This window comes from Gigantopelta aegis, chromosome 9, assembly GCF_016097555.1.
Source record: "Gigantopelta aegis isolate Gae_Host chromosome 9, Gae_host_genome, whole genome shotgun sequence".
Lineage (NCBI taxonomy): Eukaryota > Metazoa > Mollusca > Gastropoda > Neomphalida > Peltospiridae > Gigantopelta > Gigantopelta aegis.
This window is the reverse complement of record NC_054707.1, coordinates 78,878,561-78,895,494: the sequence shown is the minus strand read 5'-3', so window position 1 is coordinate 78,895,494 and position 16,934 is coordinate 78,878,561. Positions and strand designations below refer to the sequence as shown.

General features: G+C 37.5%; 1 protein-coding gene across 6 annotated transcripts in view; it reads left to right on the top strand.

Moving 5' to 3' along the window:
• The window catches only part of LOC121380513 (RNA-binding motif, single-stranded-interacting protein 3-like), a 282,378-nt gene that overhangs the window by 12,298 nt on the left and 253,146 nt on the right, over positions 1-16,934 (top strand). For 2 of the 6 annotated variants that reach the window (XM_041509354.1, XM_041509352.1), the window contains exon 1: positions 11,740-11,897. The exons of 1 other annotated variant lie outside the window; for it this stretch is intronic. In XM_041509354.1, coding sequence (XP_041365288.1) covers positions 11,793-11,897 — 105 coding nt within the window. In that variant the 5' untranslated portion in view covers positions 11,740-11,792. Of the gene's footprint in view, positions 1-11,738; positions 11,898-16,934 lie in introns of those variants that run through there. 3 more of the 6 variants (XM_041509351.1, XM_041509350.1, XM_041509355.1) reach the window with 2 other exon arrangements.

The window sequence follows — 16,934 nt, the reverse complement described above, 5'->3', positions numbered from 1 at the left end:
ATTAGTCTTATAACATTGTGACATCACGTTAATTGTAGTATTGTTGACATCACTATTGAATGAATAGTAAAATATTAAACATGTTTTGTGATTCCTCCAATTTCTTGAACACTCCAGCCAGTGCACCACAACTGATATATCAAAGGCTATCCTGCCTGTGGGATGGTACATGTAAAAGATCCCTTGCTACTAATGGAAAAATGTAGCAGGTTTCCTTTCGAAGACTAACTTTTAAATTACCATAAGTTTGACATCCAATAGCCGATGTTGAATAAATCAATGAGCTCTAGTGTTGTCGTTAAGCAAAACAAACATTTTTGGTTCCTCCAACCACCTCTCAACAACAATACTAGAAGTTGATTGTGGTCATGGAAATGACAAGACATTTTTGAAAGGTGTTATTGTTTCATAATCAACTGGTAAATTTGAGGGTACTTTTGTTTATCCAAATTGAAGAACTGTAGAAAAAAATATATATATAATTGCCTAAAATAGAATTCTGTTTAACACCCCACCACCCCACCCCCCACCCATAATCGTTCCCAGCGATATGTCTGGTGGTGCACTGGTTACACAAGCCTGTTGACTAAATTTTCACCAAATGTTGCCACAATTAATTAAGTTCTTTCATTATACAAATATACTATTCAGCATTTGCTACAGATATTTGGAAAAAACATATGTCAATTAAAGCAACTACCGTACTGCATTTATTGTGTCTGATGGATGACATATCTAATTGTATTTATGCCTTAGTATGATGATGTATGGACCATCCAAACCACATAGTCTCATTGATCATAACATGTAGTTGGTATATTCCTGTAAGAAGTACATTACATGTTTTTCTTTATAAAAAGAGAAGTATTTGTGGTATTCCTTATTACTGTTTGTAAGCTTTTCATTAGTTTTTGCCTCACTGAGTTTTATGTCAACTCCATTGAATGACATTTATAATAAATGTGGAATGTTAATGATACAATTTTATATGAATGAAACACATAGACCTGTTCAGCTAGTAGGTCACTGTCCAACCAATCAAAATGGTCTTCATTCATTGTTAGCCAATCAAAAATACAGCTTCTAATATGCACTTAGTGGTGGATATTTTTATGACAAATATTTACCAGGTAGGTAATAAAGGATAATACATACTGCTTTTGAGATATCGGGCATATAGTCACACACATATTCAGCACTGGGTTTTGCCAGGCAGTTACCCACCAACATCCAGTCATCTCTTAACCTCATGTCACTAGCATCTTGAACATTTACCTGAGGTGCTATAGGTCATAAGATCAATCACTTTCAGTGGATCTATTGAAAGAAAAAGAACGAAATGTTTTATTTAACGACACACTCAAGACATTTTATTTATGGTTATATGGCATCAGACATATGGTTAAGGACCACACATATATTGAGAGAGGAAACCCGCTGTCGCCACTTCATGGGCTATTCTTTTCAATAAGCAGCAAGGGATCTTTTATATACACCATCCCACAGACAAGGTAGCACATACCACAGCCTTTGATATACCAGTCGTAGTATACTGGCTGGAATGAGAAATAGCCCAATAGATCCACCGATGGGGATCGATCCCACACCGACCGCGCATCGAGCGAGCGCTGTACCACTGGGCTACGTCCTGCCCTGTCTTTGGGATAGTGCATATAAAAGATCCCTTGCTGCTAATCGAAAAGAGTAGCCCATAAAGTAGCGACAATGGGTTTCCTTTCTCAATATTTGTGTGGTTCTTAACCATATATCTGATGTCATATAACCAAAAATAAAATGTGTTGAGTGCATCATTAAATAAAACATTTCCTTCCTTCCTCATAATAAACTGGTCCATTTAGCACTGTAGAGTTATTTTTAAACAATATTGAATGTATCTGGTATGTGTTTGAAGATGTAATAAAACCCACCTGACAAGACACTGAGGAAGCAGGTTTGTGAAACTGGCCTGCCAGCAAGCTGACATTAGGTTCTATTAATAGACCCAGGAAGTGTAAGAGTTCTTTCATTTATTACCCTTGAAGAGTTCCAAAATAAGCATGTGAAACAGACATCTTTTAACAACAAATCTCAGCACATTAACTAACCATTTGGCAGGATGAATTTCTATTTGTGTTTTGCTGTATCAAACATAATATATTTTTAGAAATGTCAATGGATTCATTCATAATTTAACTATTTAAGCAATTATGGGAAAATAGAAATGTATAACAGAGGGAATCACCTGTGGGTTACTAAAGCAATTATGGAAAAATAGAAATGTATAACAGAGGGAATCACCTGTGGGTTACTTAAAGGAGGAGACAATTAAGGCATTTAATATCAACAAGTATAATCGTATAGTTAATTAATAAAACGGTTATATGTAATTATGTATAATGGGCACAGCCATTTTGTACCATCCCAGTGAATATGCCCTCTGGCGAGCTGGTGGTTACGTAATACCTAACATGTCACGTCAGGAATTAGTCTTCGAACTGAAGAAACAAAACATAACTGATTTTTGCGGATGCATCGCAATGTTCTATAATTAATAGCCATCCCAGTAAGCCAGCAACAATTATATATTATTTTTCAATACAAAATGAACCACCATTGTCAAAGTGTTGTAATAACTGTATTATTTTTTGTACATAAATTAACCCATTTACTGAAATAATAATCGGAGTGTTTTCTTGGTTAATTGGTCTTTTCTTTCTGTGGCCTGTACCTGTGGTTCCTGATTGGCAGGTGTATATTTAGACAGTCCCCAGACACTGTGTCTAGACACACTAAAAAGACGCGCCTCTTTTATTAAGATCACAGGGTATTGTGTGATAACTGCACAGATACCCCTCAACTCGTAATGGACATTATCAGCCATCCTGCTTTATTACTGTAAGTAATTCTGTAAAACCCTTGATTAAATAGACTTTCCCATCTAAAATCACAAAACTTACCAATTACATGTACGTCGTCCCAAAGAAAAGAAAATTATCACTTGGGTATCATGAGTGGTTGTTTTTGCTCGAACTTACCCTACCAATAGGCCTAATAATATGCATTTTTTCTTTGGATTTTTAAAAAAAGAAAAATACTATAACTCCATTTTGTTCTATTGATGCAAATTGAAATATATTTAGTTAAATAGTTTATTTTACTATCAAGTCATTTATGTTGTTTTACAAGTCAGATTGATGAAAGCGAAGCGCCTTGTCGTAAATTAGAGCATGTGTTTACACTGTGCATAATGGAGATGGACAGAGCTGGCATCACTTCGCCCCAAGCTATACCACCAGACGTCACAAAAATGAAACAAAATGGCCACCCTAGTTAGCAGGAATAATCATGTTTTTTTAATTAACTCTAAAATTACACATTTTTCATTTGTTAAAGTGTCAGTATGTGTTGGTGGTCCGCGTATGCATCTTTCCAACACATAAGGCTCTTATTTGAGTTGACCCTACCTTTAAGCAATTATGGAAAAATAGAAATGTACAACAGAGGGAATCACTGGTGGGTTGTATTTTGTTATACCTTATAAATTGTGAAATATATTAATCACGGGTATGGGTACATGTACTCTTTTAACGTGCCCCTGTCTACTTAAGGTTCAGGCATGCCTATCCTGGGTTTGACCTCTGATATTGCCAGTGACCAACTCTATGTATTAATCATCAGAAAATGTTTTGTAAAGTTTGTTTTATTTAACGACACCACAAGAGCACATTGATTTTTTATCTTATCATCGGCTGTTGGACGTCAAACATATGGTCATTCTGACAGTGTTATTTAGAGGAAACCCACTGTCGTCTCATAGGCTACTCTTTTACGACAGGCAGCAAGGGATCTTTTATTTGCGGTTCCCACAGGCAGGATAGCACAAACCATGGCCTTTGTTGAACCAGTTATGGATCACTGGTCTGTGCAAGTGGTTTACACCTACCCATTGAGCCTTGGGTTTGGAGTCGGTATCTGGATTAAAAATCCCATGCCTCGACTGGGATCTGAATCCAGTACCTACCAGCCACGATGCCACAGAGGCTGGCCTAATATGGAAGTAATGTCACAAATATACTAAACTACTTTGACACAGAATAAAATGTTTTTACTATTTCTCCAGAAAAGGAAAGAATACTGTAAACCCTGGCCTACTGATTGCAGATTTTATTTAGGATGGGTTTTTTTTTTAATGAGAAAAAGAAAAACACTGGATCAATTTGACAATTTTTACTAGGGTTTCAGAGACAGGGAGTATCTATTTTTTTCTGTTTCTTTAAAGATGCAAATAAACAAAAGGCTAAAAATGTAGGTAAGATATTCGATAGGGCACTAACAATATGCAATATACAGAGAGTATATATAATTTATTACATAATATTGACCAGTTTGAGTTCATAATTGGCAAAGTATATTTAATATACTAATTGAAAAATACCCTAAAATCTGTGACTCGTGTAAAATTAATGTTTGTCATACTATTAAAGAAATACTTTCAAATTTTGGTTTATCACAATTCACATGAAAATAAATTTTAATTGAATTTTAAGTTATTGTGATAAACATCAGTGGATGCAACTGTCAGTGACATCAAATACATTTATGGTATTGGCAATAGTAGGGTCAAAATAAGCTGAAAATACCCCAAACCCTAAAAAATTTGCAAGAAAACGTTTTATGATGTTTTTTTGTACTATTATATTTGGAGTACATCATATCAAAAGTTGGACGATATTGGACCACTGGAAAGGGTCAAAACATGACGTCAAAGAAAGATGGCTGCCAAGGGAGGAAAATGCAAATATCTACTATTAGCTGATGGATTCTACCGTTTCCAACCTTTTTAAGTTCACAAACTATATTTTAGCATTAGTAGAAAGTATATAAATCATTGCTGAACTAGAAACGTGACGTCATCCTAATGTGACATCCAAATCTGACGTCATCCACGACGTCACTTCAGTCATATTCGTGAAATGATGACACACGCAGTCATCGCTGCGACCTCCATAGAACAGTTTCTTCTATGATTTTGAATGTGATACTGCATTGATGATGATCTTACCCCAACCGCATCATTTTAGGTAAAGTTTTCATTATAGTTTCATTCGCAGGAATAGACCACGTACATATATGATGAACAACAACAGCTAGTGACATATACTGCCGTTGCAATTTCAGGGCTTGAAAATGAGCACAAATCAAGCAAAATGTCCTTTATGCCAGAAGGAATTAGATAATGAAGACTACGTTAAAATTGGTAAAAAGGGAGCCGAAGGTATTAACAATTCAAGTATCGAGAGAGGTGATGACATCATTGTAGCAGATGGAACTGTAGTGTACAAATCGTGTCGTTTGAATTACATCAATAAAAAAGATATTGCAATACACAAGAAAACTAAGTTGTGTTCCACCCCATCTCTCAAACGAAGAGCGCGTCTTTCAGTTGGCCCTTACAATAGCAAAACGGACTGCTTATTCTGTGGGAATAAAGTTATGAAGTTAAATCAGGGCACCAAACTTGCTAATTGTGATGACTATAGCTGTGTAAAAACAGATTCATTTGTAGATAAAATATTGGTCAGCTGTACGAGACGTGGTGATGAATGGGCATTTACTGTCAAAGGACGCGTTGAATATTATGGCGGAGATTTGCATGCAGCAGACTGTTTGTACCATCATTCTTGTGATGTACATTTTCGCACTTTTCGGGATATTCCTATGCAGTAGATCCTAGTGGTAGTAAACAAAAGAAAGTTGGGAGACCAAGGGACACGGACCAGGAACAAGCATTTCTTAAGATGTGTGCTTTCTTTGAGGACAATGATGAAGAACAGTTTACTATTAGCGACCTTGCAAATAAAATGAAGGAGTATTTAAATAATAACGAGTCTGTTGTCTATGGGAATCAGTATCTAAAGACCCAAATGATGAAACACTACGGAGACTCGATATTTGTAGCTGAAGGTGAGGGGATACATGACATTGTGACTTTCCATGAAAAGACTGGACGAATCCTTCGAAGTTACTTCAGCATGCCGAATGAAGATGATGAGGAAGCCCAGAAAAGAGCCATAATAGAAACTGCAACACATTTAATTACATGAGATTTTTATTTTAAGCATGACTTCTTGTTATTGTTAAATAGACTTCATTATAGCTGCTGATAAAATCAGGTGCTGAGGTGCAACTGAACAAAGATTATTTTAAAATTTAATAACTTCATGTCCCATGGTGTGGTGGCAGAGGGTTTCCTTTTTCATTATTTCTGAGGTTCTTAACCATATATCCAACATCATATCTCCATAAATAGATGTGTTAAGTACATCATTAAATAAATAGAGGATATTTCATGTTTTTTGTCAAATAGGATTTATATCTCATGGAGTGTGATATGATTGCAAACTTCACGAGATGAGATATAAATCATATTTGACAAAAAACATGAAATTTTCTATTTATTATATTACTTTTGGCAATTTACCTTTATTTTTAAAATGCCAGCAGCAAAATAGTTCTGGCTTTCTTACAGTGAAGATAACACTTTCTACAGTAACGATAACACATTTTAGAGTGAAATAGTGAAAATTTCACTCTAAATGTGTTATCTTCACTGAGTGACTGATAACACTTTTATTTCACTGATATTTTAAGATACTTCACTAAATTTATGTAATAAAACATTTTCTCCTTCCTTCTTTTCTAATAAACTTTAGAACACTGAGGTGACTCATATGTTGTAAGTTTTAAATAATAAACTTCAACTTATGTTGTTAGATGCCTTTCTCAAAAGATAGGGGGCGGGATGTAGCTCAGTGGTACAGTGCTTGCTTGATGCGCGGGATCGATCCCCATCGGTGGGCCCATTGGGCTATTTCTCGTCACAGCCAGTGCACCATGACTGGTATAACAAAGGTGTGGGATGGTGCATATAAAAGATCCCTTGCTGTTAATCGGAAAGAGTAGCCCATGAAGTGTCGAAAGCTGGTTTCCTCTCTCAATATCTGTGTGGTCCTTAACCATATGTCTGATGCCACATAACCGTAATTAAAATGTGTTGAGTGTGTCGTTAAATAAAACATTTCTTTCTCTAGTTTACTTGGTGTGCTTGGGTTGTATAGAATCAAATCCACCTTGGTGGATCTGTTCTTTGATTGTTTTTCCCCCCATTCTATCCAGTTCCCTATATTTCTATCAAAGGATGTGGTATATGCACTGTCCTGCCTTTGGAAAGTTGTTTATAAAAGATTCCTTGCTGCTAATGGGAAAATGTAGTGGGTTTTCTCCAACACTTATGTCAAATTATTAAATGTTTGACATCTAATAGCCAATAGGGGCAGGACGTAGTCCAGTGGTAAGTGCTTGCTTGATACACAGTCAGTTTGGGATCGATCCCCGTCGGTGGGCCCATTGGACTATTTCTCATTCCAGACAGTGCATCATGACTGTTATATCAAAGGCAGTGGTATGTATTATCCTGTCTGTGGGATGGTACATATAAAAGATCCCTTGCTGCTAATCGAAAAGAGTAGCCCATGAAGTGGCAATGGCGGGTTTCTTCTCTCAATATCTGTGTGGTCCTTAACCGTTTGTCTGATGCCATATAACCATAAATAAAAAATGTGTTGAGTACGTTGTTAAATAAAACATTTCCTTCTTCTACTAGCCAATGATTCATAAATCAATGTGCTCTAATGGTGTCAAAAGAATGTTGATCTAATGCTGTCATAAATAATTTATTATAAAGCATATACATATATATATATTACTATTATTGCGATATATCAATCATATGTATCATGATATAAACATGTGCATAATACCCATCCATACTCGGTACGTTTTGTTGCCTTCAAACAACTGCTACCTCAGTGTTTGGCAAATCTCTGAGAAAGTCACTAGCCTTCCAGTGCCAGATGTATTGTAATAAAAATACAGTTGATAATTTCCACTAGCCCAGAAGTTGTAATTCGGTTTACTGTGTAGCATAAAATTCAGTCTAGCGAACGTTAGCAGCAAGCGGTTGACTGAACTTACGCCTGGACCAAGGGTTAGTGGATTTGTCAAATCCTGCTAGCTGGTAATTATCAGGGATCATTTTGTTTTACAAGTCTTGATTAGCAATATTTCTAGTCAACTGAAAATGTATTAGCAATTATACTGTTTAATGTTTTAAAATTATGTGGCAATCTCTGAAACTTGCATAGAGAACTGCAATGCAATACTGAACAAAATGTTCCCTGATTATAAATCATCTTTTGGTATGTGTAGACAAAGGATCACAATTAACAATGTATTAGGATTGAAAGTAAAGTTTGTTTTGTTTAATGACACCACTAGAGCACATTAATATATTAATCGGCTATTGGATGTCAAACAATTGGTAATTTTGACATAGTCTTAGAGAGGAAACCCATTACATTTTACCATTAGTAGCAAGGGATCTTTTATATGCACCATCTCACAGACAGGATAGCACATACCATGGTATACTGGCTGCAATGAGAAATAGCCCAATGGATCCACAAACATGTTTTTCAACTTTGCATCAAGTGAGTGCTTTAACACTAGGCTACATCTCGCCCCTGTGGGATTGAACCCACTTGGTGGACCGGTGCTTTAACACTAGGCTACATCCCGCCCCTGTGGGATTGAACCCACTTGGTGGACCGGTGCTTTAACACTAGGCTACATCCCGCCCTTGTGGGATTGAACCCACTTGGTGGACCGATGCTTTAACACTAGGCTACATCTCGCCCCTGTGGGATTGAACCCACTTGGTGGACCGGTGCTTTAACACTAGGCTACATCTCGCCCCTGTGGGATTGAACCCACTTGGTGGACCGGTGCTTTAACACTAGGCTACATCCCGCCCCTGTGGGATTGAACCCACTTGGTGGACCGATGCTTTAACACTAGGCTACATCTCGCCCCTGTGGGATTGAACCCACTTGGTGGACCGGTGCTTTAACACTAGGCTACATCCCGCCCCTGTGGGATTGAACCCACTTGGTGGACCGGTGCTTTAACACTAGGCTACATCTCGCCCCTGTGGGATTGAACCCACTTGGTGGACCGGTGCTTTAACACTAGGCTACATCCCGCCCCTGTGGGATTGAACCCACTTGGTGGACCGGTGCTTTAACACTAGGCTACATCCCGCCCCTGTGGGATTGAACCCACTTGGTGGACCGGTGCTTTAACACTAGGCTACATCCCGCCCTTGTGGGATTGAACCCACTTGGTGGACCGATGCTTTAACACTAGGCTACATCTCGCCCCTGTGGGATTGAACCCACTTGGTGGACCGGTGCTTTAACACTAGGCTACATCTCGCCCCTGTGGGATTGAACCCACTTGGTGGACCGGTGCTTTAACACTAGGCTACATCCCGCCCCTGTGGGATTGAACCCACTTGGTGGACCGATGCTTTAACACTAGGCTACATCTCGCCCCTGTGGGATTGAACCCACTTGGTGGACCGGTGCTTTAACACTAGGCTACATCCCGCCCCTGTGGGATTGAACCCACTTGGTGGACCGGTGCTTTAACACTAGGCTACATCTCGCCCCTGTGGGATTGAACCCACTTGGTGGACCGGTGCTTTAACACTAGGCTACATCCCGCCCCTGTGGGATTGAACCCACTTGGTGGACCGGTGCTTTAACACTAGGCTACATCTCGCCCCTGTGGGATTGAACCCACTTGGTGGACCGGTGCTTTAACACTAGGCTACATCCCGCCCCTGTGGGATTGAACCCACTTGGTGGACCGGTGCTTTAACACTAGGCTACATCCCGCCCCTGTGGGATTGAACCCACTTGGTGGACCGGTGCTTTAACACTAGGCTACATCTCGCCCCTGTGGGATTGAACCCACTTGGTGGACCGGTGCTTTAACACTAGGCTACATCCCGCCCCTGTGGGATTGAACCCACTTGGTGGACCGGTGCTTTAACACTAGGCTACATCTCACCCCTGTGGGATTGAACCCACTTGGTGGACCGGTGCTTTGATTATTTTTGCCCATCCTAGCCAGTACCCCATGATTGATATATCAAAGGTCGTTTGGGAAAGTGCATATAAAAGATTCCTTGCGTAAGTATTTCTAATAGCAATGTGAAGCAATGTGCTGAGATGCTGTTAAATCAAGGGGAGGGTAATTAGCTTAGTCGGTCAAGTTCTCGCCTAAGGTGCTTGTGTCGCAGGATCAAACCATTTCAGTGGATTCATTCAACTGATTGGGGGTTTTCTCGTTCCAACCAGTGCACCACAAATGGACACAGGCAGTGGTATGTGCTGTCTTGTCTTTGGCAATGTGCATATAAAAGATCCCTTGATACTAATGGAAAAATGTGGTTGGTTTTTTCTGATGACTACGTTACCAAATTACCAAATGTTTGACATCAATTGGTAGATGATTAATTAATCAATGTGCTCTAATGGTGTTTTTAATCAAAACAAACCTTTCCTGAAAAGAATGTATGTTTTAATGCCTTCAAATAGTTACTACTTTGGTGCTTAAATGTCTGAGACAGTCACTAGCCCCCACGTGACAGATGTAATATAGCAACAATACAGTTGATAATTTTCATCAGCCCAGACCACAAATTCACTAGCCCATGCAGTCCAAGGGTTAGTGGATTTGCAGGGGACAATATTTCAAAATCTTAGGTAACTGGAAGTCAGTTCACGTGAGTTTTATTTAGGTAACCGATTGTTTGGCTACGTGAATATAGTTCTTGTAACCGATGAGTTAGGCCTTCGTAATCCTAGAACACTTGAACTACGGTTCTGTGCTACGTTGGTGGTTCAAAAATATAAACTGATTTTCACTTTCATTATTGATGTATGGTACTTTTAATTTTAGAATGTAATTGTTTACCACGATTGGCAGTTCTCGTGATTTTAAAGTTGTGTAACCGGCACGTGAACAGAACAATGGTTCTCGTGAAATATTTGTGCCCTGATTTGTGGAATCCTACTTAGTGCTATCTGGTAATTATAAATAATCTTTTCTTGTGTGTAGACAAAGAATCACAATTACCAATCTGTGGATGTATGTCTAATTGCAATATCAAACAATATGCTGAGGTGCTATTTAATAAAAAACCCATTTAGAACTTTTCCCTCATCATCTACGTTATTATTACCGGTGTGTGGACGTATGTCAAACAATGTGCTGAGGTGCTGTTTAATCAAAAACCCTTTTAGAATTTTTCCCTCATCATGTACATTATCATTATCGAGGAACATCTTGGCAGCAGCTCATGGCACACACAAACACACACACACACACAGGAGAGAGACTGACTGACGTATTGAGCACCTTTCACTTTCATGCCGGTGCCTTCCACTGACATGCATCCAGCACAGCTTTGTTTTCCGCATGTGGTAAACACCGGCAAAAATGGGAGGCTATCACCACGCACCTTCCTGTCAGAGATCCAGACCAAAATCTTCCAGCCCGGTCTGCTGTGGGATGTGCTGTCTTTTTTTTCCTGGTGCCTCTCACCATTATAGAATGTAGTGTTTAGAACTGTGTATAGATATAAATATATTTATATATATATATTTTTACAAACTTTCTCCTCTTCTTTTTTTTTGTTTCTTCTCTCTCCATCTTTCTTCATCTGTGTATGGTTTGAATATTTCGTAGGAGCTATGGTATTGTGGATGATGATGATGATTCATGTTTGAGTAGGTTGTGTGTTAATCACCAGTAGACGGGTGAACGCCGGGTTTGGTCAGTTGGAAGTATTTGCCAGTTTTCTCATCATCAAAGGTATTGTGCTTATGGCAATGGATTATAACAGAATGAATTTTGGGATGGCACACCGTTACCATGACGGTACGATGTCTTACCAGATCTGTGCGGATGATGTTCAAGATGTATTATGGGTAAGATTTACACCTGTTGGAACATAAAAAAGTAAAAATGGTGGTTAATTAGGAGTATAATGCTGTATGAGATGTACGTGATATTAGTCCACTGGAATATTCCATGTTAATGTTAATATTATAACACCACTTTGAAACTAAAAATAAATACTTTAAAATGATTATCTTAATAATTATGTTAACAGTAAATGGTAAAATATTTAATATGTATTACAAGAACTGCTATCAGTTTGTTACTAGTCTAAACATTGTTATTAATGATGGGATCAATTGAAGTGTTACCATTATTAAGTTATTAAAGTTAGTTTGCTTTGTTTAATGATACCACTAGAGCACATTGATTTATTAATCATCGACTATTGGATGTCAAACCTTTGGTAATTCTGACATATCATTTTAGAGAGAGAACATGCTATATTTTTTCATTAGTAGCAAGGGATATTTTATATACACTATGCCACAGACAGGATAGTACATACCATCGCATTTGATATACCAATTGTGGTGCACTGGCTGGAACGAGAAATGGCTCAGTGCATGGGCCCACTGACAGGAATTGATCCTAGATTGACCATGCATTAGGCAAGCACTTACCACTGGGTTATGTCCCACCCTTACGTTATTGAAGTCATAGTGACATGGAGTCAAGGTTGATTTTTACTAATAATGAATCATAAATGAAAATTACATTGACTTTGGATATTAAATATTACTAATGAATCATCCAGGATATTTTTACTGCTCCATAGCAGAATTAATTAATTCTATATCAGTATCGTCATTAGTTTTCAGTCGTGAAATTTGTAATTCTTTCATCTTTAGACACATAAATGTCTATGTACAATTGTTTATTATCTTGCTTAGCTTTTTGTGGATATCCTGATTGGCTGTGTGGGTAATGTCACTCCATGTGTTACTCTTTTTGATTAACAGCAAAGGATCTTTATATGTACCATCCTTCAGACAGGATACTACATACCATGACCTTTATTAAAGCCAGTTGTGGGGCACTGGCTGGAATGAAAAATAGTGCAATGGGTCCACCAGTAGGGATCGACCCGAGATCAGTTGTGCATCACAGAGTGCTTTACCACTGGGGTACATCCTGCCCATCATATCGGTGAATGCTAGAATCTAAATACAAAATTCAAAGTATATTATATGCAAGTCTGCTGTGACTTAAAGTCTTACTGAGCTATTTCTATATAAATTTGATACTGTAAATGATGGAAAACAAAAAGGTTATTTACCAACTGACTGAATAAAACCAGTATTCAAGACTGTACAGACGAGAATCTGACAAAGAACTGGATGTGTTTAATAGTTGAATACAATTTAAAACATTGCATATATGTAAATACTATGTAAGCAGTATTTTCATATGCAGACTGTCTAAAATTCTATATTTTACTACTTAATTTAATTGCTAATAATAGCAATACAGCTGTACTTAATATGTTGATACACATGAATTCCAAACAATCATGATAATTATTAGCTTCAGTACTGGAGGCACTTACCTTTTATTAGTTAATAAAGATTTTCAGACAAAAATGTGTTTTTCATCTAAATTTTATTTTCCAAAGAAGATGCCAACTATTTAACATATACAGGTGTGCAAATATCAAAAGGATCTTATTGACGAGCCTGCCAAGATTGGATTTATGTGTAGAAAATGTGCAACGAGAATATTTTAAAATCTTAAAAATATGATTATACTTTACTAGGCTTGGGGTTATGATATATAGTACTAATAAGGAAATGGTATATCTAACGACGCACTCAACACATTTTATTTATGATTACATGGTGTCAGACATATGGTTAAGGACCATACAGATATTGAGGGAGGAAACCTGCTGTTGCTACTTCATCGGCTACTCTTTTTGATTAGCAGCAAGGGATATTTTATATGCATCATCCAATAGACAGGATAGCACATACCACTGCCTGCATGGTGCACTGGCTTGAGCGAGAAATAGCCCAATGGGCCGACTGATGGGGATCGATCCCAAATCGACTGCACATCAAATGAGCGCTTTACTACTGGACTACGTCTCACCCACTAGTACTAATAACAACATGTATGCAGATTCATATTAATCAGGAATAAAAATGTATAAATATTTCCTCAGTGAACCAATTGGCTTTTCCCCCATCCCAATCAGTGCTCCACGACTGGTATATTAAAGGCTGTGGTATGTGCTGTTCTGTGGGGAAAATGCATATAAAAGATCCTTGCTGATAGAAGCAAAATATAGTGGGTTTTCTCTGATGACTATGTGTCAGAAATGCCCAATGTTTGACGTCCAGTACCCAATGATTAGTTAATCAATATGTTCCAGTAGTATTGTTAAAACAAAACAATGTTTAAGTTTAACTTTTAATTGTACTCGCCCCAAGCATTTTCTATTCACCTGGGTGAGTGGGTGGATGAGTATTAGTTTCTATTCCTGTTTAATGTAGGCTAAAGTGATCAAGAGTCAGACGATTGTGAGTCACACAACTTTGAAGCGCTATTTCTAAGGTTTTACAATAACACAGGCATTAAAGAATAAATAAATTACAAAGATTAGCTAAAGAACTTGTGCAATTTGTCATTGGTTTCAACGTTACCTGATTGCAATCTAGAAGGAAGCCACCACAGCAAGAGTTTTGAATATGAGATAAGATACGCTTTAAAAGTTTGCTTTCTCTTTCTCCAGAGATAATCAGAAACGTAGTTCAGTGTCCTAAAAGGAACACATGTTTGAACACTAAATAAACATTTTAGATGAAAGTTGTATTATTTTACATATATTTATATACACAGGGCTATCTCTGGGTGTGCAAAACATTTCACCAAATTAGTTCCAAAAATGCAAAACACAGTTATTTTCCAGCAAATATCAATTATTGCATGAATTTTTTTTCCACCAAATTAAAGTAAAATTCACCATGTTACTGATCTTAAAGGTCCACAATCATGGCACATTATTAATACACAGTATATAAAAAAATATATATAAAGATTACATTATTAACCATAAAAAACAAAAATACCACCCCAATTATTAATAAAGCAACTTTTTGTAAAACACTCGGGGGTGGGGGGGGGGGGGGGGGGGGGGGGGGGGGGGGGGGGGGGGGACACCGATCCAGTCGATCTGACCTGTGACGTAGCATCAGGTGAATTCCACTTATTCATTAGTAGGTTAGCATGGCCACAGCATGTAATGATTCTTCGGAAAATAGCTCATTCTTATCGGACGTTATTTTGGACTTGTCGCATTTGTCTATTTATTCTAATGCTACCTCGATTGGCAAGGAAGAAGGAGAACTGTAGTACACTGATGATGATCCGTCGAGCCAAATGCGGTTACACTATTTGCAGCCCGGAGCCCGGACGTCGCCCGGTGATAAAAACAAAGCCCGAATGTTAATGCCAAGGTGTACATTGTTCATATTTGGCACAAAGATACACCTCAACACAATGCATTTATATATATTAAAAAAATAAATGTAGGAAAAATATTTTTTTTGGAACAAAGCAATTTTTAACTGATCGGGCTGTACATAAATATATCCCAAATTGCAAGAAAACAAAAACAGATAGGCGTACATATGTTAATGCGATTTTTTTCTAAATTAAATATTTTTCTTCTGCATTGTTACCTGTTAACAAAATATAGTCATAGAAGATTTTATTGTTCGAAGTTCCGTCATTACTAAAGACTTATTTACACCAAGCAACCATGTCTACAGATTTCGTCGGTAGCAGACAGCATATACACAGTCGGCTCATTACAAGATTACAATGTGAATGTGTGTACTGCCAATGCTACGGTACTGTACAGAGCAAATTAGTTGTAAAGAGGTGTTTTCCGACGTCTGATGCACCTCTTTACAACAACATTGTCAGTATCAGATAGGTGTGAATTCCATTGTAAGTACACACAATAACACTTATATATGTTTGTTGATCTTGTAGTGAGTCGGACTGTGTCAATGTCATAGTAATGACGGTCTTGTAACGATGTCTGACTAATCTGTAGAAATGTATAAATTTTGCAAAAAAGCCTTTAGTTAAAAAATCGCATTAACTTCGAAGGCCTATAAAATCTTCTTTTTGGCATATTTTGGGATAAACGAAACATGTACAGCCCGAACATGAAAAATGCTATGTTGTCTAAAAAATATTTTTAATACATTTATTTTGTTAAAAACATATATAAATATTGTGTGAGGTGTATTTCTTTGTGCCAATAATATTGCACAATGTTAACCTTGGCATAAACTTTCGGGCTTTGTTTTTGTATCCAGGCGACGTTCGGGCTCCGGGCTGCAAATAGGCTGAACAGGGGCAATACAGGCTTGGAACAGACAAGTTCTTTAACAAAAGTTTCAGTGCCATTCCCATCGACCATCTTAGATAATTGTCGTAATCCCCAGGTGTCAAGTGGTCACTGCAAATCAAATCCCACCTTGACGGTCCTTTCCAATATGCACATGTTCGGTTTGAGAACTGGTTCCGTGCAAACAATGTCAGTTTATCTTTCAGAAAAATATGCAAACTTCTTTTGCCTTTAACTGCAGCTTTTGTACATCCAATGGTTCACCATGTTTCACATTTGAAAGATATCTTCAAAATAATATTCCAAACATATAATTAAATTCAATAGAATAACATTTTCGCATTTTAAAAATACATGTGTTCCACTTCCATGTAAAATTACCGAAAGGCTGCGAATCACGCATTCATGTTATGCTGTTTAGCGCGTCATGGGGTCACGTGACTTGACTCTTGGAGTTCAGAGATTTTTTGGCAAGCGATGGGGGGAAAAACGTGATTTTTATTGCGAATATATTAAAAAGGGGTAAAACAAATTATTTTATTTTATTGATACTTCATATGTATTGTAAAAGGTATACGTAAATACCAAACAATAGTGAATTACGTTTTTCATAAATGTAGACCTTTAAGTCAGACAGTTCAAATTTATCTTGTGATTATAATGTTAATGTCTGACTCAGTATATAAAGTAATTTCCTTGCCAA